The following is a 27267-nucleotide window of genomic DNA, read 5'->3' as shown; positions in this document are numbered from 1 at the left end:
CACAAACCCACAGACACACAGACACTTACCCTCCATTGAAATAGTTGTGGTACAATCTTTGGAGTCTTTAGGACCTTTTACTTTGAGGTTCTGAAAGAAGAATGGAATGATCAGTTTGATTAATTAATCTGCACAACCACACTCTCACTCCCTCCCCCTCCCACACACACACAAAAAACACTGCTCTGTACTTACATGACTGAGGCTGGCAGAACTAATGAAATAGTGTATGGCAATTTCAGCAGACTGAGACAGCTGAAGAAGGGTGGACAATGCAAACTTCATATGTACCTCTCAGTAAATTATGTTTTCAACCACCAACACATCTTTACAGCATACAGCAGACAGTTAAATAATATCAATTATTAAGGTTATTAAGGTTTTGATGAACACCCCTAAAACTCAAGTTTTAATTGTATACTCTGTTGTACACTTTATTTGGATTAGTGTTACGAGCATGCGTTGTTTTTGAAAATGATTACAATGACAGAAAGCACAAAAAGTGTAATCTAATGATACATATATTACAAGTTTATATTAATGTAACTTTTTCATGGTAGCAGTTTGTGAAAGTTCTACGGTGCTCGTATCCTGAGGGCAGAACACTGGATCGTAAAAGGTTAAAAATGTAACAGGAAATGGAGGGTTTTATATTTAGAAACTGTAGGTTTTAAGGTGGCTAATATTATAGTTTTAGAGAACCCAATATGATTTTCATCATTATAATAATTATTTTGCTTCTGCATTTTTGTTTAGTACATCTACCAGAAGACTGAATATACAGTATCTATCCCCTGTGCAAATTTTAGGTAAATTTCAGCCATGTACAAAACTAGCATGGAAACAAGGGAGTGAGAGTGGGTTTGGCACTATCACAGTTATCAACAGTCACCACAGCCACAGATGTTTTGTTAATCACCATCTATAACAAATTCAAAGCTATCAGCTACTTTGCGCCCAAGAATACCCCTCCTCCACACCAGCTCCCAATACTAAATTTATACATCATGATGCAACTCTGTACTGTTGAGTACTAGACCTGTGGTAGTCTAAACCTTCTAATATAAATTGCACTGCTCATCTCTCCATAAACTACTAAGTTTAAAGGTGCTAAGTGTAGCATGTTTTAACATCAAAATATTTGTTTATTGTGTTTTAAAGTAGTGTTCCTCAAAATAAGACACTTCCCATAAACGCTGTTGCTTCGTGTCAAAAAGAGGATGTTCTGACTCGCTTTTCTTCCCCTTTTTACTGTCATTTCATATGACCTTGTTTTCTTCTTCACTTTACTGAAAAGGCTTGATGTAACACTTGAGACCAATCAAGGAATTGGTTTTTTGTCTAATGAATTTACTGTTATGTAGGAGAACTAGGGGGAGTAAACCGGAATATAGTAACTGATTTTTTACCCTTTTGCCTTCCTCAGCAAGCATTTGTGTTGGAGAGCAATTCAAATTCGCAATGAAATCTAACCCAGTGGCAGACAATTTAAAATATAGTGTAGAAATGACATACTACCCATCTTCTCAGCAACTGATGCGTTTACAGTAATTATGGTAGTGACCAAAACTTATGATTTCAATTAATTTTAGAATGACACCAAATCCTCATTTTACAAAAAGCATCACTGAATCTACTGAATGTTACACCACTACTATTCAGACATGCTGTCTTTACATTTCCATCTACTCCCTGAGTGTGTTTGAAGGATTAACTTACCTCAGATATCTTCTGGAATTGGCTGTTGGCTTGGCTGCATTTCTCTGCCGTCTCTAGCGCCACCTTATAGTTGTCCACAAAGGCCTTGTACACACCCAGCTGGCTGGCCTGGGTCACATGAAAAGAAACGGGATAAGAGACATTAAGGTGCTGTAGAAACAAGCAAGTGGGAGGTAAAGATGAGGGAATATGATATTGAGACAGAATGAGAAACTGCCTAACGGTCTAATACATTTTCTATTACAATACAAGCCTATCATGGCAGTAAACCAAAATACAGTGGAGTGAGTACAACATGCATTCACCTTCAATTAGCACAATTAGCACTTCCACACTATTTAATTATATTAAAATTCACATACACCTTTGGCAGATAAATTCATTTCTATTCCCATCAGAATCCTACGTGAAGTCGATACACGCACGCACGCACGCACACACACACAGTTAGAATCGCAGCACGGTATAGTCAGTGAACCCAAGCTATTCACATTCCCATGATTCCACTCCACTGATGGCTCTGTGCAGTCCTGATTGAAACAGTCACTTTCTCTTTTCTCTTCCCTTTCATTAACACCCCTCTCTGCAGCACAGTATGTGCATTGTAACACAAGCTGCAGACCAGCAGTGCATGAATATGCATCCTGAAACAGCTAGGCTTGAATGGCTAGTCTAAAGAGCTGACTCCACCCTATCAAAGCAATAAGATTGGATTGAGCTGAATAGAGTGAATGAGTAAGATTTTTTACTTTAGTCCTTAATTCTGCCTCCTCCTACAGTATTTTCATTTCTTCTCCTTCCACTTCCTCTCAGAGTGTGAAGTAAAGAGTTGGCCTCAAGAGAGGAGCCGTGAGGGAATCATCCGGCATCATATGACACTTAAAAGATGTTGTAGATCAATACGTTCTTAGTAAGAACAGATGTTAGAATTGTGCTAAGATAACTACATCACAAAATAATTGTTGGCTATTTGTTTTATTTTCTCTGACTTAAATAGACAAAAAAACAGCCAAACAAGTATCACTGTCTGTACATCATCTCATCATAACTGCCGACTTAATAATGTCAAACCAAAACCATGGGTGGTAGGGAGAAATCACTATGTGTCATCACTGAATTTCCAAAGATAGAAGTTTTTGACTTGGCAGCTTGGCTGGAAAGTAACCAAGCAGGATGACGTGATCAGGATATTTAATCATTTCATCATGTTGCTGGGACACGCTGTGACTGGTATGAATCCCCTCAAGCTCCGTCCATCACGGAGCTGCAGGACTTCGAGCAATGCTCTGAACATAGTGCCTACACTTCAAACTACAAGATCTCAGGTCAAAGTGGTGGGTGGGAAAACAACGTTGTTTTTGAGAGTGGAAGTACAAAGGAGAAGATGAAGAGGCCAAAAAAATAAAAGAAAAAAAGTGAGGGTTGGAAACAGAAAGAGGGAGAGGGGACAGTACTAGCATGTTGACTAGAAAGGGACACACAGCTGATCCAGACGCCTGTAGATAGTTTAAATCTTCTCTGAGATGTTGCAGAGCTGAAGGCTGCAGTACAAACTATGTTTCTAGCAATATCCTTTGCATACAGCTCTGAGGGTAATGCACAACACTTCATTCGAGCTCTGTTCTGAATTTGTTATTTTAAAGGGTACCCTCTGCTCTGTTAAAGCACAGTTTATATGGTCAAGATTATACTGCATGTTTGACTGCCATCTTGCAGAGAAAAATCCCAGCATACAATCAATTGCACAATAATACATTGGATATGCAGAATTCTATGATGTCTCCAGTGGGCCATAGTTCCCTCTTGATCTTTAACACTCAAACTCCATGTGAGTGACTGCAGAGTATAATGAAACCAAAAGGATTTCACTGCTATACTCACTTTCAAAATGACTATCATCTCTTAGTGGCCAAAGTATAGTTTAGCCAGAAATCTAAATCTCAAAGTGAAATAATCCTGACCCCAAATCAGTTGAATGAAATAGCCAACATTCTGATATCCCTTCATCATAATTTTATCCTGAATAAAATACAATAATCCAGTAATAAGACTAAACAGCAGAACATTAGTTCCTGAGGACAGGAATCAAGAAGTCTATGAGTCTATACACATGCTAGCATTTCTGTGAGGCTGTATTTAGGCACAGTGGTGCTAAGTGCTACATTGAGCTAAATGCTATCGTCAGCATGCTTACATGACGATGACAATGTTAACATGCTGACAAAGTACAGCTGAGGCTGAAGGGAATTTCATTAGTTTTGCAGGTATTTGGTCAAAAACCAATGTATTGGACAAATTCAAATTTTGATCTGTTGATGGATTTAGATGAAAAGTTAAGGGATCACCAGTTGTTACAGTTAATCCTGAGGGGAACATGAATGTCTGTACCAGATTTTATGGCAAACTATCCAAATGTTGTTGAGATATTTCACTATGTCAACCTCATGTTGCTGGTAGAAAGCAGAAAGGTCAGGGGATCACCAGAGTCAGGAGGCTCTATCCTCTTAAGACCACGACTGTCTATATAAAATTCATGGCAATCCAACCAATATTTCTTGAGGTATTTTAGTCTGGATCAAATTAATGGACTGACTGACTGACACTGCCATCCACAGAGCCACACCGCTAACTTGACTATAAAGGTAACCATGGGGAAGCGGTAATCCACTTAGCCACAATGAAATAATACATCAATTAGTTAGGTGACTGAGTTATAAGTTATAATTAGTGTCAAAAGATGGAGGCATGTCTATAGAAACGTGTTTGAAACTAGAACCATGGCCGTTCCTAGATTAGACCCTTGCCACTTAATGCCTCCAGAGACTTTGATAATTTGGTTGGATAAATGCAATCCTGGCAGTCACAGGATGCAGCTGAGCCCTTCATTTGACTGAAGAAGGTGAGATAAGTTAGAATTGTGGCTGGCTTTTATCCTGTGTCTGCCCGCTTTTGTAACTCTGTCCCTCTGTGGCCTCCATGCTGCTGACAAGGAGCAGTAGGGAGTAGACCAGATAATTACACTGCCATCTGTACTCTCACACTGCCACTCTGACTAAATGTTTAGCGGCCACATGCCATACTCATGTACACACATATACGCAGCACAGACGGGAGCTGATGACTACACTAATAGGTGTCACTTGGTGGTGTGACTCCTGGGGTCCCCAGAAAGGAGGAGGGGCTGAGAGGAAGTACTTAAACTACTAAAAGAATCATAATTCTACATGAGAGCTCTGTTCATTTTCTCAGCTACTAAATATAAGATCATGTAGAATTGGTAATCAATCTTGCTGAGTTGCTGAAACGTATCCCCCTCTGAATGTTTAGCAGAATCTTTTGTTAGATAAATGTTTCATTAAATCTAAAATTTAACCTATGGGTTCCACTTTAGATTTCTGATACCTACACTACAGGGCCTAGTGGTAGGTCAAAACATCGTTTACTATGAATACTGGGCTTCCGTACGAATGCTCACCCAACCTTTGGCAAATTTAACTGTTTATTAGTAACTGTCAACGGTATTCATCCTCAGTATATCTGTCTTCATGCATAGTACCATATATTTCGAGTTTACATTGTCCTTATTAATATCCAAAATTGGAAGTTGCAATATTTGAGTCATAGTCAGTTACTGCTAATAATTATCCTGGCTGATATGTTTTTTAAGATTTTAAAATATACCTGAAACCCTTTTTGAATTGTTGAAAACCAAAAGTGAAAGATGTCAACAAAAAAACCCAGTTTCACGTCAGATTAAGCTAGACATCCTAACCAGGTTCCTCATAATGATCGCCTGAAATTCGCTCGGTTATTCCGGCAGAGTTGTGACGTTTATCTGTAAAACCAAAAGGTTGGGTAGAATCTGTAATTGAGTTACTGGGGTGTGAATGAACAGAACAGATACAGGTAAATGTAGTTAAAATGGCCTATGATAACAATGTGTCACCTTAGTTTTGCCCAGGAATATATGGTCGCAAACCGAAAGTTGATAATAAGACCAGACCCACAGTCTACTGTATGTTGTTCCATTTTTAAAAAACCATTAGACCTTTTCCATTGCAAAAAAAATATGAACTTAATTTCTCTCTATCTTCAATCAGTCACATTTTAAACATAGTTTGGTTCTAAATTAAACCTGCCAGCCCACAGACAGAAACACTGACTCACAGGCCAGTAGAGCTAGAAATTCTTTACAATGTCATACAGTAACTAGCCTTTTTTAAAGACTAAAATAGATGCAAAAGTCTTAGTATTGAGGTGTATATTTTTCTGAGCTGGCATGACACTTACTCTTGTCCTCTAGTCAAAACAACAGTGTGCTGATGGCTTGGCAAAAAGTCACATTATCTCTCATAATGGGACATCTGATTAACACACAGCTCATTAACAGGAATAAATCCTGTCTACTAAGATCCAAAAACATGGAGTAAACTAAATGTGGGACACTGATTCAGTTATTCACCTTTATCTGGTTGCTGACGAAATTTAAAAGACAGAATTTTAAAATTGCACATACCACTACTGTATCATGTGTTTTCATTTTTCCACGATAGTTAACTTCTCCATTATTCATAGCAAGTTGCCTCTTTCTAAGGTTCTGTGTTTTACCAATACTATTATTTGACACTACAGCTGTACAGTTTCTTTCAGCTACAGAATATGGATTCCTAATGCTAATGAAAATAATGACCAGTTAATTGACCATTATCTTTTAAAGATCCTATCATAAAATGAGGCAATAAAAGTCACAGTAATAACAACACTTAAAAGAATTTGAATACACCGTGAAAATCTACGACCTTGTCAATAGCCTTTATAGAGTACTATTGGGTATGTGTATATAATAAACATTGTTTTGTTCTCTAATTTCCTTGTCACCATCTGTGGTATTCTGATGCTCCCCACTTTAGAGCAAAACCCTGTTGTTGCTGTCAGGTGGAGATGGGCAGTTCACAGCCACTAAACAGTGTTTGTATTTCTGTCTAGTTTCCAGTCCGGGAAAATGATGAACCAAAATATTCTATTACTGCCTGCCCACAGTGGGACGTATTCAGAGTGAACTAATAGGACAGTGTCAGGTTTTTTTATTTTTCATCATACCAGCTACACTACACTACTGCTATAAATGAAGTCATGAAAACTAAAAAAACAATTTTTTTTGATGATTTACTGGGATTTTTTTTCACACTTAATACCACCATTACAGAATGAAATTTTTTTTATTTTTTTTTTTTCTTTTATTTTTTTTTTTTCTTTTTCCATTTTGAAAACTTTTTTATGGATGTTTTTATCATGCCTGTCCAGTGTGTCAGACAGTCACAGCACACACACACACATTATAACAATGCTAATAATAGAATTTTATGTTTATGTGCGTGTGTCAAATTGCATTATCCTCGCTGCCAATCTGACAATGTAATGATCTAACACACACACAGAACTCTACACTAACTTAAAACTAAAACTAGACTGGAACTGAACTAAAAAAAAAACAGACATATCCACACACAACACACACACATATATTGTACTGAGATGTTCGGCTTTGCTATGTAAGAATCTAAGCAAGGTATGAAAATATGACAGTTTGATAGACTAGAGGCTACAACTCAGACCACAGACACACTCAGACACACTCACTCACAGCACACTCACTCACCTCTCACACACTCACACACTATAATTCTGCTTTTATTACTCATTTATATGAACCCTGCTAATGATGGGGAGGAGAAAAAGATCCACACCCTCTTAATAGTAATAGTACACCAGTAATTTCTGGACCCGCGTCAGACTCACCAGCTTCTGGAACATATGTCCCACAGTGACCTTTTCGTCCCACTGCTGGATGTTGGGTAAGAGAGCGTCGTAGAACTCCTTGTGGATCTCAAAGATGTCCTGGATTTTGTAGAAAATCGTCTCTATCTGCTGGATGGTCAGCACTGGCTGGGAGGTTGTGGCTGTGGCTTTCAGAGGACGCATGGGCTGGGAAATCAGAGTCAGAGGGAATGGACAGATTCATGAAAACAACTCAGCTATTGAGGAGGCAGCCAATGGCCTACCTAAAAATATCTTTTCCCAAGGTTCAGGTCCCGGAAAGCAAGGCATCACTCTTAAACTCAGTTAATGTTTCTTCAATTTCAGGTTTACAACACACGCACACTTGCTTGCACGCACGCACGCACGCACGCACGCACGCACGCACGCACGCACGCACACAATTCAGCCAAATCATAAAACTGGTAACTGGTTTTATGTTTTGGCGGATTGGTGTATGTTCATATGGCGTTTTACTATGCCATAAAGTTTATTTTAAACACTAAACTAATTGTGAGTACAATTTGCAGCGGTTAAAAAAAAATTGGTGAGCCTCTTCTCCACTGCTTCTGACCAGTCAGGTTGCATGCCAACTCAGTTAATCATAGATATGTGTGGAGTGGGCATGATAAGGGGAGGACGCTGAATAACACTGAAAACATTTTCATGTCATGGAGGCAAGAGATCTCTTGGTCACTGATTGCAGGGGTTGTATGATGGCTAATCAGACACACTGGCTCCTTTGAAAGCACCGACAATGACTGAGGAAACGCAGGCGACACCCCCAGCACGGCCTATATATGATGGCAAATCGGCTAGCTGAAAAGCCCTGATCAGGTTTGAGAAATGTGTTCGACTTTTCAGTGTCACTTGATCTATTGTCAACCAGATAAGTTTCACATGAGGTGAGATGTATCAATACAAGCTGAAAATGAGAAGATGAGAGAGAAAGAGAAAATGAGAAGAAAGAAAAGGAAATGAGATTAAATTAAATTAGATGATAGTTTAGTCATTGAAGTTTTTGCTCATATCTCAATTTAAAAAAAATTTGCCAAGAGAGAAATTTTGCAAGTTGCTTGTCAGTGTCTTTGTCCTGAGAATCAACTTTCTTTATCTACAGTGTTGAAATTCTTGTGTTAGTCCTTTAGGGTATTTAGCAGATGAGAAAGTAGGTCAGTGTCTGTCTAAAGAACAGTGAGGTGGTTTGTTAGCAGTGTCTAGCCAACAAGCTAAATACAACAGACGTGTCTGTTGTCCTTGCCATACTTCCTCAGGTGTTAATATCAGACTGCGGTTTACGGTTATACCAAAAGATCCCTGTTTGAACAGCTTCTTGCTGTCGGATATTTTCAGTCTTTCTAGATTTTGTCAAATTCACCACCATAACCTTTAACAATTAGAGATGACATTTAGGTTTACGAGAACCTTATCCAACATATGAGCTACTTGTGACTTTTGTCTACAATTGCTGGCTTGCCTTTAATTTAGCAGTATAAACTAAAACCTACCAAATACTTTACATATGAAAAATGCAACAAATCAAAAGCTAAGTGTGATCACACCTTGTGTTTTAGACATTCTTTCAATGACTGAGGAAGTGGACAGGAACAGGAACAAACTCTTTATTGGCTGAATTTTATAATGACTTGTTGTGTTGTCATTTGGAGCTGAAAGAGAGGGAAATGAAAGACAGACCAGACCTCTGCCATTATTATTGCAGTCTTGTGTTTATCTCATTGACTGGCTACTAACAACTGCTTTGTGTTGTAGCGATGGAGGTTTTGTACTGGTGTGAGAATAAACAATTTTACAGTGTTGCTTAATGTTGCACTTGATGTCAAACTTTCTACATGTTGGTCTAAGTGAAAAGCAGCAGGATTTGACATAAGGGCTTAAAATGGGAAAGCAGGTTCAGTTGTGTGTTTCAGGAAACTGCTGTGACTGTGGTCATGACCATTAACCACAAATAGTGTTCTGGCAGTTCCTATGAGCCTACACCAACTCACACAGCAGCAGCACTGAGACATACATGCTGCTAGATGGGCCTTGACATGTTGTTCCAAAAAACAAGCAAATTAGTCAGACAATGTCAGAACATTTTGAAAAAAGTAAAATTATCTTCTTATTTACATACACCCTCTAGTGCAGAAGAACATTTTTTTCCAAGTGTGTGTTAGTGTGTCTCACCAGTAGCAGAGCCTCCAGCTGGTTAATGTAGATCTCCTCACTGGCCAAGAAACCAGACAGCACCAGTTTCTTCATTTCCAGCCCTTTCTCTATGTCTCCCTGCAAGATAAAACAGACTTGACTGTAATAATTATACATGCAGTTATACATTTCACACACAAACACTTGCACGCACACGCATACGCATACGCACACACCCCACCAAAGATGACTGAGTAAGTTAAACACTGTCTTACTGAAGACAACTGTAGTGGTTGATGGCAGAATTCTTTCCCTTGGTGAAGAAAAACCCTTCACAACATCTAGCCCGGCCAAGAACACTCTCGAGGAGGTAGGCGTATCATTTTCAAAGCCCACAACCAAGAAATGTCTTTGTGAATGTAGGCGAATCTGCTCAGATTCAGCCAAATGCTACAAAACTGATAGGACGGTGCTTCATAGTACAGATGGATAATGACCCAAAACAAACTGCAAAAGCAACCCAAGAGCTCCTCAAGGCAAAGAAATGGGATATTCTTCAATGGCGAAGTCAGTCACCTGATCTCAACCCAACAGAGCATGCTTTTCACTTCCTGATGACAAAACTGAGGGCAGAAAGAACCACAAACAAGTAGCAGCATGTGGCTGTAGTAAAATGCCTGGCAAAGGATCTCAAGGGAGTCTATTCTTTCCAGACTTCAGGCTAAGTATTAAAAACAATCCTTATAGTTATAATTATGTTGCTTTGTCCAATTACTTTTGAGCCTCTGAAAATGAGGGACTATGTTTAAAAATGGCTGTAATTCCTAAACGGTTAATGTGTTATTTTTGTGAAACCCCTTGAATTAAAGCTGAAAGTCTACGGTTCAATCACATCTTGATGGCTTCGTTTCAAATCCATGATGGTGGTGTACAGAAGCAAAATTATGAAAATTGTGTCACTGTCCAAATATTTATGTACCTAACTATATTTACAACCGGAATTAATTTATAACCAAAGCCACATTATAGTACCATGACTCAAGCTCATCTCCTGCATGATCCCACTGCAGTTACCACATCAGGTAAGCATGACATTACCATTCACTCGTCCAAAAGTGCGTAGGAATGAGCAGCAGCTGTGTGTATTGGGAGTCTCTGGTCATCTAACAACTTCTAAATGGCTTGCTTCCTCTATGGCAAGTCTTACAGCAAGTGCTTTTAAGGCAGTTATTTATTTTTATTCTGAATTCAATATCAGGAAATCCACCACCGTAATCATGATTGAGAAACAAGCAGGTGCAAAACAAGACACACTTGTACTTTTATGCCTATAGTGAGGAAAATAAAGCTGCAAACTAGAAAAGGTAAACTGAGGTGAAATGTTTGACAGACTTGCTGTTGAAGTCAAACGCATGAGACTGAATGAGACAGACAAGTCAAATTCACTTTCATTCACATATTTGGGCATTTTACCCCCCCTCTACATGTCACGTATTCGTCTATTTTTTGTGTGATCATAGATAGTAAACCTCATGTAGCTTACATAAAGACAAAAGGTATTAAAGTTCTAAACAAAGCAAAGTATAAACTGGATTATAAGGCATTTCAAACATTATACTTTTTTGTACTGTTTAGTCACTGCATAGAGGTGTGGGTCAACATAAATACAGCTATTATATATATATATATATCAATCAAGTATATTCACTAAAGAAAAGATAAATACAAATTATAAATGATTTGATTCAAGAGAACATACCAATAGACTGAAGTTGATTGTGTTAAGATCTGTTGGTGATGATCAAAGAGGCCAATTTCATATTAAACCTCAGTTTGCACGTCCTAAATTAAAGCAAATGTGTGTTTCAGTGGGTAGAGTCAAACTATGGTGTTTTCTGGTGAATGATTTCAAATGTTGTTCAACTGTCATTCAATTTAAGAATATGTATAGAGATCAAATAATTGGACGTTATGACGTTATATAAGTTATGTTTATGTTTAATATTTGTTTTTCTTAAAATGTTAAAAGTATTGGCAGATCATCTATATTACTTATTTAAAGCTAGGGGCAGGTAATATAAGATTTTTCTCCTCCCTGCTCCTTTTCCATCATGGAAAGTGTATGATATTATATTTGCATGGCATGGCATATATTTTGCATGGCATTTTGTGTTGGAAGCTTACAACAAAGTATTTGAAAAAATAAATAATGAAACGAAATGTAATCCATCTTCATTTTATGTATATGAACTATGCTGATAAACTAAGCCTCTATGCAGTCCAGCACACAGACTTAGAAATATTCCAGATGTTTGGTATCATCACTTGTGCCATCTCATCTAGTCAGAAAAGCCTTCAATAAAACATATTTCACACTATGTGAAGGTGTAAAGATGATAATGCTTGTTCTATAAACTCAAGGAGCCCGTTTTAGGAACACCTGTACACCTGCTTATCCATTCAGTTATCCTGCTCTGATGAATCTGGATTTCTGCTGAGGCCCGCGGTTGGTTGGGTCAGAATTTGGCATCAACAGTATGAATTCACGGACCTAACCTGCCTTCTGTTATGGGGTCCAGGCTGGTGGTGGTGGTGTAATGGTGGTGGGACTGTTTTCTTGGCACACTTTGGGCCCATTAATACCAGTCAATCATTGTTTGAATGACACAGCCCAGAGTACTGTTGCTGACCCTGTGCTTCCCTTTATGGCCACAATTCACCATCTTCTAGTGGCTACTTCCAGCAGGATAATGCTCCTTGTCACAAAGCAAAAGTTGTCTCAAACTGGATTCAGGAACATGACAATGAGTTCAGTGAACTTTAGTAGCCTGCCCAGTCACCAGATCTGAATCCAGTAGAACACTTTTGGGATTGGGTAAAACGGGAGATTGGCAGCGCGAATGTGCAGCTGAAAATTCTGTAGAAATGATGTGATGCAATCATGTCAACATGGAGCAGAATCTCAAAGGAATGTTTCCAACATCTTGTGGAATCCATGCCACAAAGAACTGAGGCTGTTTTCAGAGCAAAGGGAGGAACTAGCCAGTATTAGTATGGCGTTCCTAATAAAGTGCTTGGTGAGTGCATATAAAACATTGATATATTAAACACCATGATTCACACTGTACTGGAAATGGTAAGGATTTACAGTATTAATATACTGTGTACACAAGTCCCTTCAGGTCTGTTTATTTATCAAGCTTATTAAAAAATGTGTTGACCAAAACAATTAATCTTGAGTAGTGTGAAAGCTACTCAAGAAATCCTCATTCAAACACTCCTCCGTTATAAAACTGCATATAGCTTAATAATAAATCAGTAACTTTCCCTAAGAAAACACCTCAACACTTGCCCAGGCAGACTTTCACTCTTTGTACCCTGCTGAAGAGATCCACAGCCAAACGGTAGTAAACTGGAGAGCTGTAGTGCAAATAACGTTGAAGTGTCACATATGTACTTTAAGGAAGGCCAAAGAACAGCCATGGGAGCAGAAAGGAAGATTAATTATTAACACAGCCAGATCCTTACAATGAAATCAGCACACCGGTTATGCCTGATAAGACAAGGAAGGAGCCATGACCTCATCGTTTTAACCCTATCCAGACTAACATCCACCTTCTGACACTGATCTTATTCCTCAAGACTGGACGTATACAGTATATACACAATATGTGCACAATATATACTTTAAATTACAGGATGAATTAATTACAGGAGTGTTAGGAATTAGTTCACTAGTGAACAGTAGAGATTTAGCAGAAACTATTACTTTTCCCCACTTTAAGATATTTACCTGTAAAATACACAACATACAATACATTTATCAAACTTCTGGAGAGAAATGACAAATATATATGTATGAATTATTTTGATGAAAGCAAATAGTTTATCTTAAGTGTAAACTAGGCTACATGATCAGAAGGAGAACCAGGATTGATTTCTATAGCTCATGTCTCGTAACTAAATTGTGGAACGTTTTCAGTCATAGATGTCATTCACCTGTTCAACTCTCAGTCTATCACGCTACATATACATTATTACCTTGGTAAAGTAATCGAGGATTTCAGCAGCTGGATTTGAGCCTATGAGAAGAAACCTCTCAACCTGTTTATATGCTGGGACTCCTTGAAATAAACTGAAAGATAATTGTCCTCATGACTCTTTGATATTCAAGTACTGCTGCAGTGCTCACCATTTATTTTAAGCACCACAAACCATATGCATGCTCACATGTTCAGACGACTTCTTTTTTTGTTATTTTTTTTTAAATTGAAATTACAGATGAACTTTGTACAAGAGCTTTTTTTAATGGTCTGAGATATGATGCCAGATCCTTCTACTTGTCCTGACCCTTGACTAAACAACGCAGAGAAAAATGCATTTTGTCGTCAAAATAAACATGCACAACTCAAAGGATCTGTGTATTTGTTGGTGACGTGTTAAGCTTACTCCTTCTGTGACAAATATGTAACAGCAGGATGAAAAAAAAAAAGACAGGACAGGAAGGGGAAAAACTATTTTTTCCAACAGCGGCAGTATTTTCCCTCTGCTGTACAAAGAGCTACTGTTTGGCGAGAGGGCAGAATGAGAAATACATGAGTGGTGATAGGATTTTTCCACGGCAACCTGCTCCTGTGCGTGCACTTCTAAGTTACGCTTTTCATACAGAAACACGCCGCGTGCCTTTCTATTGTGCCCTCTGTTCTTATTTTGTGTGATAAAGGAGCTGATATAAAGAGTGACCGGGATTGGTACAGGCAGCCCTGCTTTTTGTCAGTTCATCTACTGGGATCGGTACACACAGAGACAGACTTGCAAAGCTTCTTAATATGCAGAAGTGACCATGAGAAACAGAAACCAGCGGTCTTTAAAACGCAGCAGAGTGAGGAGACCTGATCCAGAGTAGCCGCCTCATCAGGCTACGCTGAGATACCCAATTGCTGTCACACACACTTGTACCCACACTTTTGCAGCACAGCTGGCTCAAAGGCACACGTAGCAGCACATGACGCCACATCATGCCAACACAGCAATAACACTCTCCACTTTGCTATATTTAGTCAAGCTTTTAAGCTTGGTCAGGGTGTTAGAATTGCAAGTGTAGACATGTATATGATTTTGTGTGTGTGTGTATTTTCCCTGTATCCAGCTGTCCAGCCTCTGTCTCACCTTGAACTGTCTATGTATCGGAGTGATGGGATCCAGCTCCCCATCTCCATATTCAAACACCTCCTCCTCCTCCTCCAGCACCCTGTCCAAGTAGCACAGCACCTCCTCCTCTTCCTCCTCCATGATTCTTCCCTTGTTCTTCTTCTTCTTCTTTCTTTCTCCTCCTCCTCTCGTCTTTCTGTCTGTGATTCCCTTCTTCAGGGCCTGCCTGGACACATCAGTGTTTTCCCTTCAGAGCAAGTCGTCTGGACACCGAGAGAAAGAGAGAGGACCCCGCCTACACAACCCCACCCCCTTCCTCTGCTGGCCTTCCTGGTGTGTGTCAGTGTGTTTATGTGTGTACTCTATATGTGTGTGTTCCACCTCAGCCGATGAGTTCTGCCCTCTCTCTACAGCTGCCCCTCCCCTCACAACAAACACTATCCAGCCACTTCCTTGTTGGCTACATGGGCCGTGTCTTTCTGTGCTTCACTGGTGAGAGTCAGTCTGCTTCATTCTCTTTATTTCTTTCTTCCGTTTACAGTCCAAAAGCCACTTCCTCATCACGCAAACCCACAGTTTCTCTCATTCTTACATCACTGAATTTTACAGAGCTCATTTCTGTCTCCTCCTCTCTGGCCATTGTCTCTTTATTGATCTGCCCAGAGCCTCGGATGTTGAGCTGAGACCAGCTAATGTGCCGCTGGTGTGGCTGATTCTAATTACTGGTCACATAGTTCACTGGGTTACAGTAGTTTCACAAAGGCAGAACATGGGGTTAAAATATAAATTACTGTTCATGTGCACCAAGACAAGCTGTTAGGAAAATCAATAACTCTGGATGCTTGAAATTAAATTAAACTGAAAATGTCAAGATACAACAATTTAGTGTGTGTGACTTAGCAGTGTGTTTAACAATGTCTCACCCTGCTTCTGACCCTGGGCACCCAGAACTGCTCTACAAGCCCTCCCATCTCTTTCTTTGCCTCCCTGGCTGACGATTATAGGTCCTCTGTGTGTGCCAAACCTCATTTTTGCTGGCCACTTATATATACTAATCTTAAAAAATTGAGGCTAGTCCTTCAAGTTGCTAACCTCCTTGGCTACAATATGTAGGTCAGAGTTATATTACAGGCCTCAGACTTGGAAGAGTTTTGGGGAAAATAAATAAGGAAAAAAAAAAAATAAAGCACAAAAATTTATGCTTCTGGCTTGTATTTCTGGGTCACCATCATTATTAGTAATTAATATGAGCAGTGAAAGGATTAAATAAATAGAGGGGAACAAAGGAGAGAAGATAAAGCCAGACCTAAAGAAAGACTGAATGGAAAAAACAAACAAAAAAAAAAAACAAGAAAGAGGAGGAAGAAAACAAATCATAAAACGAGTCAAGCCAGTTATAATTATATAGTCCACAATTAAGAATTTGCCTCATATGACACCCTCCTTTTAAATAAGGAAAAGCTCTTAAAAGGAAGCAGTAAAAGGGAAAAGAAACCTTAAGTAGAGCAACAAGGGAGGGATCTCTCTTTCAGCACAGGCAGATATATATTAGTATTCAATTCTTATGCGTTCATGTTTACATATGTGCTCCAAATGCTGAATGTATGTATCTTGGCATGGAGGTGTCAGCATTGGCGCTCTCATGTCAGCAGATGAAAGGCCTGTGCAAACTCAGTAAAAGGAAAAAGGCTGACGTAACAAGGCGGTGAGGAGAGAACAACTTCAGTGGAAAAGAACTTTAGAGTCCATGAGGCATCAGCGTTCAACATCAATTACCCACAATCAATCTCTTGCAGCATCAAGTCAGCAGGCACTATAAACTCATCTGACTCAATTTGCTACTCAAGTATAGGGGACAGGAGATGTGTAAAGGACAGAGTGGGCGGATTTATACAGAATACAGCATCAGAACTGTAAGTCTGTTGCTAGATTTTGCCTAAATTTATGCATGCAACTATGGCTTCTTGAAGGTGGAGAGATTAAAATGTTTAGTACCTTGATGAAAACCCTGTGAGGTCAAAAGTCGTTTGCATTTTTAACCATTAATATACTCATCTGAGTAAACATAGTCAATATGCAGTTAAAATTCCATCTTTGCTCTCCTTAAAAGTGCCTGAAGAATCTCTCTTTTGTGTACAACTTATTTCACCTTTAAGAGCAACCTCAGGCTCCCTGGATTCACTGCACTTGAGACTGATTGAGCACTTCTACTGCATTTCTTTGCAGTGGTTTGTGGTAATGAAAACATCATCAGTTTTCTTTAAGGCTACTCACTTCCTGAGATCTGGCCTCTAGCAACAGGCCTTGAACTATTCCTTTCAAATGTTGTTACATTTTAAATAGTTTTCCCAATGTGAAATTCTCCTGTCTGGTCTCTTCTTACCCAAACTTGCCACTAGATGGAGACACATTTTCATTTACTTGAGCTGACTCACAGTGAACGTAACAGAACAATAATCTTAGTACTTCATTCATTACCACTATTACATGAAGATTGATGATCAAGGCCACAGTGTATTTAGAATACTGTGATAATAGGACTGCTTGGAATAAAGATGAAAGAGCCCAGAGGAGAGACAGCGGGCCCATTTAAAGAGCAGACAGAGTAAGTGGAGGGTGAAGATATATAATGTGTGAATACAGGATGGAAAAGGTGATGTGAGACATTGGTACAAAAGGTATCAAAAGTGAGAAGGCCATTTCCAGAAAAAGTCTCTATTTCTGAAGATGAAGTAAACTGTGAAGATGTAAATTTAATTTAAAAAAAGTCTGATCCAACCATTCTCATGTCTGCTGTAGTTTTCATTCAGACTTTTTTATGCTGCATGTCAAAGCTGCTGTGATGTATGAAGTGCAAATGCCAGCCTCTTTTTCTCTCCCTCTCTGTGAGTGGGAGGGCTGGTTCAGGTCAGGGTCGACATGACTCCCGCTGAGCGTACCCGGGATGCTGAAACACCCACTCACGGTGTCAGACACACAAGTGGTAACACATTTACAGTCTTACAAACACATACACACACACAGTGGCGAGGCATGAAAAGATCACTGCTAACCTCTGACCTACTGATGTGAAGGAGGGGATGAGTAAACGACAGGACTGCAGACACAGAAATATGCAGATAAAAAGAAATTCAAGATTTTTATATGAGTAATATATATTGGTAATCTGTATCAGAAATTTATAGAATGACAACGACCCAACAAATATCCATTTCATGAAAACTTCTGCACAGCTGTTGCCTGGTGTCTGGTAATACTTTCCTGGGAAAGTCTGCAGAAAAGAGTGAGTGTTTTATATTTCCGGCATCAGAGGCAGCAGCGGCAGCAGCAGTTTATTTTGAATAAACAAAAGAGCAACTGTTTTTGCTCTTCCTCTTCACAGTATTTCAGTTCTAAATTATGTACTGTAGGTATTTTGTAAAGTCTAAATACAAAGACAAAATGCACCACAGCACTAAACCCTGATTGACTCACAAATGATGACTGTGAAATATTATCAGCACTTGCCAATTGGAGCCAAAGATGGAGGCAACGTTTAAAGAATTATAAATTTGTGGATAAACATGATCTGCAAACATATTCTCCATTCAGACAAATTACTGGCAGATGACTGGTGCTGGTGGTGTAAAAACTTCATCTGGGTCAGTGGTCATTTCCTGCTGCTGTGAATGTGACACAGTCCAGCTATTGTGGCTAATCGTTAAGAATTACAACAAGTCAAGATCCGATGGCTAACTTCAGGCGCAGACAATCAGCAGCCCAGAAAGACTAAAAGACTGTCATCACAGAGACATCAGAGTAGGAAGATGAAGCCTGGAGGAAATCATCCAAGGTGAAGCTCCTATTGCTATACCCGAGGGAAAACACTTTCTGATGATATGTCAGATTTAACTGTATTATATTCCTAACAGGATGTCTGAGTGTTCATAATGGAAAATTTTAGACGTAGAAAAACATTTAAATTACCATTAGAATGCTTTCATTTAAAAAAAAAAAAAAAAACCTTTTCATTGTGTTCTACATATTCTATCATGTGGCGAATCCTTGACTTTCCAGCAACAGTTGAAAAGCATCATCAGGAAGAGTCTTCAAAACAGTCGCTGCTCACATTTGCATTACCATGCAAAGATAATGTTTCATTTTCATAAACATATATAAATGAATTAGGTGACAAAATAGTCACTGTGGTGGGTTACCTGTTCCAAGCAAATTTCAAGTCTCTGTAAGTTGATTTTCATACCGTAATAAAATAACCTAGAATCAATAGTTCCCTGCAACGTGGGGAATCGATCTAACAACTAAGGGAGTTCTTTGGAAAAAGGCCATGGTTGATGGGCTAATCTACAAAACCACTAGTCTATTCCTTAAGACCTTTCAGGGTCTTTACCTACTCTGCTGAAGAAACAAGCCTGGAGGTGTTCTGTACTTGTGAGCAGTGATCACTCATCTAGCGTGTAACCACAAATTGGAGCATCCAGGACATGATTTATGTCTCACGTCCCCTCTCTCTCCCATCTGTCACATTATTCCATTGACTATCTAGACTTGCACTCGGTACAGCATAGAAAAATGCGGCGAAAAATGCCCCATCTTGAAACGTTAAGGAAAGTGATAAAAAATTCCTGGATCTGCCCCTTTAACCGGATCCGCACCAAAATATAATGGGTTCTTCCCTGGCCTATACCCTGTCCCTCCACCAAATTTGGTGTAAATCGATTCAGTAGGTTTCAAGTAATCCTGCTGACAAATAAACGAGCAAACAAACAAACAGACACAGGTAAAAACATAGCCTCCTTTGGCGGAGGTAATAATATGAAGTGGTGTGTAGAAGTTGAAATGTGGAGGACTGCCACTGGTTTGTACCTACATCTGTATGTGTGTGTGTGTTCTTACCCCAGGCAGCAGACCCTCAGGTGGTGTGGGGGAGACCGTTCCTCCATCGGGCCCTTGGGGAGCACACAGCTGGGGCGACATGGTGGGCGATTCATCTATGTAGGGCAGCGTCTCCGAACCATCCTGAGACTTGCCGTCCTCCGCCCCGTCCGCCTCATAGCCATCTGTGTTGTAGTTAAAATCTGGAGGACAGAGTGAGAGAGGGACAGAGACAGAGGGGGAGAGATGAAAAGAAAAAAAACGATAGATACCAGTTAGCATTTCACCACAAAGAACAAGGCCATTGCTCGGCTCCAGTGACTCATAAGCATGACTCAGTGAGAAAAATCCAGTATTTCCTAAATGCCATTTTCAAGCATTAAATTCTCCTGTTACCCACCACTTATTCTGTTAGCTAGGCAGATATTAAATATGGAATAAATTTAACCAAGACAGCTTAATTTTAAAAGTTCTAATGATTGAGGTGCTACACATATGACAAAAACACAAACAGAATGGGTCAAACGAAAGCTGAAATTTCTGCAGACAATTTAGAAAAGCATGTGGAGTTTTAATAGGCAAAGCAAGACTAAAGATGGGACTACACAAAATCACAGACTGACACCTAACTGTGGACTGTAGATGCTGCTGTAAGGCTCAATGGCATCAACAAGCTAAGAACATGCCAACAACAGCATGAAAAAGTCTGGCTGAACTGACTTCAGTGCTAACCTGGAACTCAAGAAAGTCAGCCCCTGTGCTTAGGATGCTACAAAGCAGCAAGCTCCATATGTGACTTTCTACATTTAAATTAATTCCTGTTCCTGTGTTATCACAAGATTTTTTTTTAAAGTAAGTAAAAAGTGATTGAGCTTACATTGTCTTAGCCAGGTCTTCCTGCTTTTTTTTTAAAATTCTGTTTATCTATCTGATACAGTACAGTATATTCCTTTTATGAACTTGAGTACATGGACCAAAGCTTGTACAACAATCTGTAACTTTTACAAAAGAGAATCATGTGGGATGCGCGTAGGTGTGACTATCTGCCTGCACACAACCTGTGCCAAGCTCAAACCACCACTTTAAAACACAACCTGTGTGTCAATTCACCACTGTCTCACAGACATACATGTGCTCAAGAGTGTGCATGTGTGTAAGAATAATGGACAAATCTAACAAGCCACAAAGGAGAATGATTGGAAAATGAAAGCAGGGGTTGATCCCCACCAAACACACCATCAAGCTAATGTTGATGGGTGTCTAGAGTGGCCGACACACTGTCGTCTGTCACCTAATGACATGCACCATAACCCACAGTCACTGGACCACCCACCTGTCAATCAAGGAAAGAAAAAAAAAAAAAACAACCCTCCATCTGTTAGTTGCATGTGAGTTTGGATGTGGACCATCGGGAGTCACGGCTACCATATGGTTTATTTGTAACTGTCGGGTATTTAGCTGACAAATGTTGCATTCGGGTCTTAGTTGACTTAGCGAGGCATGCACAAAAAACACTGACACTGTGCTGAAGTGCTGCGAGGTGACGCGAGTAGAACATTAGAAGTGAGGTAAGGCCAGCTGTCCAACTCCGACTTTGCTGGGATCAGAGAAAAGATTTGCTTTCTCAGTCGTATACAAGTGTGTTGTACATCTGTTTGTTCTTTCCCTTATCTCTCTCCCCCTCTGTTCCCTGTCTGACTCTTATATACACCTTCCGGCCTCCTGATAGGCTAGTTTTTTCCCAATCTGCTAAAGTTACACGAGTGTCTAAGTATGACAGAGAGAAAAAGAGACAGAAGTGTTTTTGTTATCTCAGATGTTTACCTGATGTCGTAGGTCTCAATAATAGCACCTACAAATCCTCAAATTTCTTCGCAGTTCACAGTTGATGTTTTGAAACTCAACTGTGAGCTGGAAAGATGCTTTGATTGAGTGTGCTAGTAAGTGTAAGGCTCAATGTTCCCAATGACCCAGTGAACGGTGCATACCAGGGTTCAGTATGGTGAACTGGAAACTATAAATTGCCAGATCGGATGTGCAAACATGGGTTTGAATGTCTGTGTGTTTTCTTTAGTGCGTTAGCCCTGTGATAGACAGGTTCTCATCCAAGGCATGCTGGGAGAGGTGCCAGCCCTCCACGACCCTGAATGGGATAAATAAGTACAAAAGACAAATGGAATACCCTAAAAGCCTTACACGGTGCACAAAACATTTATGTCTAGACAAGCACCAAGGTCTGTTCCCTGTATTACAAAGATGTAGGCCATGATTCATTTCTATTTGAAGAAACATCAATAGGCAGCAGAACCATTCAGAAATACTGCCTCTACTGTGCTGAGCAGAGAGCCAGTCCATCATGAAGACCAGAGTTAGAGCACTGAAGATGAAGCAGAGCAAATGGACTGAATGTAGACTAAGCTCTTTGGCTCTATGTGCTTCTTTCCTTACTTACAGTTGCATGAGCTCTTGTGCATCTGCTGGTTTAATGTCGGCTGTGTATTTGCATGTGTTACACTGTTAATGTGTGTCATTACAGCCACTTTGTTTGAATGAATTTCTGAGTGCAGTTTTGTGTGTGAGTGTTCATGATTAATACACATTATTTCTGACTAGCAATATTAGTGCACGACAGGGAGAGAGGAGTGGATACAAAATAGAGGGCATTTGTGAAAATCTCTTTCGCCAGGGTGGCTGCTGTTGCTTGGCCACTCAGTGATGAGATCAGACCAAGACCCAGCACGGTCACAGAACATCAGAGAAACAGGAATACTGTAAATATTATGCATTCAGTAACACCATCAGATTAAAGCCATATCTGACACAGTTAACAGAAAATGCCACATACGCCAGCTGTGATATTATATGCACAAATTCATTGGTTATTCAATAGATCAGTCTCAGGACCCATCAGCTAATATTACTTCACATGATCTGGATACACAACCATATTTTTAAGGTGTTTAAGTCTGATTTGTCAACTCTTTCAAACAGAAACCAGCAGGATGACAAAACCTATTTGCCCTCTGAATGACAACTGAAGCACATGCTAATTATAGTTCATTAAAACTATGCTTAAATACTCTACTCAATCAAAATTACATGTACTACCCTGCACCAACATTGGCATTATCTGGTAAAAATTGACATAGATTGATAAATTAAGCATTTTACATTAATTACTCTTAAGTAATGAATGACATCTACTTTTAAAGAATAAAACATTTATGTCTAGACAAGCACCAAGGTCTGTTCCCTGTATTACAAAGATGTAGGCCATGATTCATTTCTATTTGAAGAAACATCAATAGGCAGTAGAACCATTCAGAAATACTGCCTCTACTGTGCTGAGCAGAGAGCCAGTCCATCATGAAGACCAGAGTTAGAGCACTGAGGACGAAGCAGAGCAAATGGACTGAATGTAGACTAAGCTCTTTGGCTCTATGTGCTTCTTTCCTTACTTACAGTTGCATGAGGTCTTGTGCATCTGCTGGTTTAATGTCGGCTGTGTATTTGCATGTGTTACACTGTTAATGTGTGTCATTACAGCCACTTTGTTTGAATGAATTTCTGAGTGCAGTTTTGTGTGTGAGTGTTCATGATTAATACACATTATTTCTGACTAGCAATATTAGTGCACGACAGGGAGAGAGGAGCGGATACAAAATAGAGGGCATTTGTGAAAATCTCTTTCGCCGGGGTGGCTGCTGTTGCTTGGCCACTCAGTGATGAGATCAGACCAAGACCCAGCACGGTCACAGAACATCAGAGAAACAGGAATACTGTAAATATTATGCATTCAGTAACACCATCAGATTAAAGCCATATCTGACACAGTTAACAGAAAATGCCACATACGCCAGCTGTGATATTATATGCACAAATTCATTGGTTATTCAATAGATCAGTCTCAGGACCCATCAGCTAATATTACTTCACATGATCTGGATACACAACCATATTTTTAAGGTGTTTAAGTCTGATTTGTCAACTCTTTCAAACAGAAACCAGCAGGATGACAAAACCTGTTTGCCCTCTGAATGACAACTGAAGCACATGCTAATTATAGTTCATTAAAACTATGCTTAAATACTCTACTCAATCAAAATTACATGTACTACCCTGCACCAACATTGGCATTATCTGGTAAAAATTGACATAGATTGATAAATTAAGCATTTTACATTAATTACTCTTAAGTAAAGAATGACATCTACTTTTAAAGAATAAAACATTTATATTAACTTACCCTTGAGAAGTTCAAATTTAGCATACGACATAAAACTTTCATTTAAACTAAAAGACTGTCAGTCCAAGGTTAATGACTACAGCATAGCTTCCATATCAGTAAAACATCCACCTGTAAATGTGGCTGAAATGCAATCCTGTATTGGTATATTTTTGTCACAGAGGGGTATTTACAATTAGGTAAGTTTTCTCAGTTTGTGTGCCCCTGGACTATAAAAGACAGAGTTCACAGTCATGAACAATCATTCATTGTAGCGTCTATTTTATTAAGTACACACGAGGAGCATCTCGATAACAACCAGGCTCTGTGCATTCATTGATTTACAGGTTGATTAAGTTGTAACTTTACAATATGCGCTCTGCATAGGGAATTTCATGCAGATTCTCAGAATAGGAAGCTGGTACGGTTGCCTGTGCATACTCTGTTGGGGTTTTTTTTTTTTCAACATCACTATGCTTCTGCTGCATTTTGGTAATGGCAGGTCAAAGTCCAGTAATACATAGCATCCCACTCCTCTACTACAGTGCTTAAAAGCACTCAGTGTTTTTACAGTATGGAGCTATACAGCAATGCATTACTCTAGATATGAAATGGTTATATTGCAGAAACACTCAGATATACAAGAGGAGAAGGATATATTGAGAAGGAGGAAATTAAATAATGCTTATCACCTATCTTTTGTTTAAATACTAGAAAAAGAAAAAGGGTACCCACAGAGTGTGAAATCAAAAAGTCAGCTATCTATCTAAAATTAAGGCTGTGAAGCTAAACAGGGAAGAGCACAGTAAGACATGTTTTCCATAATCAAACACCACCTGGTTGTATTGCTGTTTTTTTTTTTAAAACCCTACCACAAATGTTCACATATACATGTGCCAATGACACAGAAATCCGAACGTGCACGTTTCTATACACACTCTGATAGGCTAAAATGTAGGCTGTCTTAGTCAGTCACACTGACAGTCCCCATGGATGACAAGCTGCTAAATCTTTTCTGCACTGTCAGACCACGGAGAGGGAATTTTTTTTTTAGGGGAGAGGATTCATTAGCCCTAAGCTCTTATTACTGCTCAATAGAGCGGTCTGCAAACATACCCATACATATATTTCACAGGGTTAAAATGAGGACAGGCTCAACATGACATGCGATTAAACAGGAGATAATGTCAAGTAAAAGGATTTACATGCAGAGGAGGAAGATCCTATTGAGAAATCAATACAGCCACGGTCTGGCACATCCCCACCATGAAGTGAAGTGAACCTACACAAAGTTGTCAGGGTCTAGCCACATGCTCACACACACATCCACAGACCAGAGAAACTACACAGTCAAACACAGGACGACCTGACTTACCATTGCTGGAGAGGAGAGAACGAATGACACAAGCAGCCTCAAAGAAGAAAGCCATGAGTGTGTTGCCGCGTATGTGTGATTGTTGTGTGCCCGAAACACCTTCACTGGCAGTCATCCATGTCACTAAGGCAGTCTGGCAAAAATTATGTCACAATTAAAGTCCCACTGGTCCCATTTCTTCACAGATTCAACGACATGAACTGAAAAGCTTGTGATATGAAAATAAGAGAGCCAGTTTGGAGCTGTTCTGTGTTTAATACTTCCACTGTTATACAGCTTTCGGATAGGTCTCATTCAAATGAAGGCAACAATTATGTATTCAAGAACACCCACTGCCTAGGAGGAAGCAACAAACACACACACACAAAAAAGAGCAGTTACTATATGGAAGCTATAAAATGTAGTGAGGCATCAATATGTTTCTCTGTGCACTGAATACTGTCATTTCCCAGCCAGCCAATAAAGACTGTCCTGTTATGGGTTATGGGTCATGGAGCCATAAAAGTCAATAGTATGAGTGTCTGGGTACACTATGTACTGTAGTATGAGGAACCAACCAGAACTGGATTTCAGGTTCAGATAGTTCATAATTCAACCACTTATCAAACAACATAATGGAAAGCCAACGGCCAAACCAAACACTGAAACCCACAAGCTGCTGTAGTGAAGCCAGCTGTGGATTAGTGGAGTCTTCATATTTGAAAATGATTCAGATCATGTTGCTGTTGCAAACTAACACAGCAAGCTGCTAGTGATAAACCAAACTGATTAACTATTTGTAGGTGTATTTTTATACATCATTTGGGTATTCAAGTCCCTAACATAGCTTACTTCCCTGGCTCTTATCAAATGTCACCCAGGCACAGGAAAAATCTTTCTATCTATCTATCAGTCTTTATAGACATAGGTAAGCAGCTCTGAAGCCAAGTCTGCAGTGGCCAACATAACTTCAGTGTTTCTATTAGATCCAATCTCTATTGTGAACATGTGACCATATCATTTAAGTCAGTGGTATTAGGTGCAGGGGTCAACAAAACTCAGAAGAATTCTTTTAAAGTTTTTCCCCATGAAACCTTAAAGGTCATACTGAGTAAGCAAACGAGAGTTCAGTGTCTGACAAAGCTGACCTTTATGGGTCCAATGGCTGACCTGTCAGTCACTGGTCAGACTCACAATTAGCTGAGAGCCAACCATGTTCATGAAAACATATTCTTCTAAAAAGACTGGGCTAGAGCTGATGGCCATTACTGTACCATTAGTTGAACTGAGAGAGTGTATAAACACACCCCAAAGTATGAGGAAGATAAAACCACGTTTACACTGTTCATATCCTGCTTGTGCTGACAGAGGCAGAACTGGCCTGCGTAGAGTTTTAAAGGAATAAAAGCTTTGATTGAAATGGAGACTAAATGTTGAGGGTGGTTTAAACCAGATGTAGATATTGCATGTGTGTATCTGCTGCCACTACCTAATGAAACCCATACGACCTCTTCTATTTCTAACAGCTACTTACTAAAGTCATGTTGGTACAGATACTTTAGTTTTTGATAGAAACACAACTGTCTCAACTGACAAAATTAAGACTGGCTACCCTCTCTTTTTGAATCTCAAATATTACAGGTAAAAAAAAAAATGTGTGAACAATTATTATCTACAGTGGTTGGAAAAAGTATGTAAAATGTGATCTTATCTTCATCCAAGTCAGTAGTATTGACAAACAAAATGAGCTTAAGGTAATAGCACAAAAACAATATTAATAATTTGGGTCTTTATTAAACTCATCCATTAAACATTGAATTTGGATTCAATTACTGGTCAAACCTCCTTTGACAGCAATAACCTCAGATAAGTACTTCCATTAACTGCGGATCAGACGTCCCAAAACGTTCAGGAGGATTTTCAGACCATTCTTCCATACAGATGTACTTCACCTTTGGGATGATGTTTATGTTGGTCTGCA

General features: G+C 39.4%; 1 protein-coding gene across 1 annotated transcript in view; it reads right to left on the bottom strand.

Moving 5' to 3' along the window:
* The window catches only part of abr (ABR activator of RhoGEF and GTPase), a 127144-nt gene that overhangs the window by 60347 nt on the left and 39530 nt on the right, over positions 1–27267 (bottom strand). The window contains exons 2-6 of the mRNA XM_040151100.1: positions 19729–19910; positions 9724–9822; positions 7519–7704; positions 1720–1827; positions 30–90 (exon numbers count right to left, since the gene is read on the bottom strand). Coding sequence (XP_040007034.1) covers positions 30–90; positions 1720–1827; positions 7519–7704; positions 9724–9822; positions 19729–19910 — 636 coding nt within the window. The remainder of the gene's footprint in view (positions 1–29; positions 91–1719; positions 1828–7518; positions 7705–9723; positions 9823–19728; positions 19911–27267) is intronic.

Source organism: Xiphias gladius, chromosome 17, assembly GCF_016859285.1.
Source record: "Xiphias gladius isolate SHS-SW01 ecotype Sanya breed wild chromosome 17, ASM1685928v1, whole genome shotgun sequence".
NCBI classification, from domain to species: domain Eukaryota; kingdom Metazoa; phylum Chordata; class Actinopteri; order Istiophoriformes; family Xiphiidae; genus Xiphias; species Xiphias gladius.
This window is presented reverse-complemented; position numbering and strand designations above follow the sequence as displayed.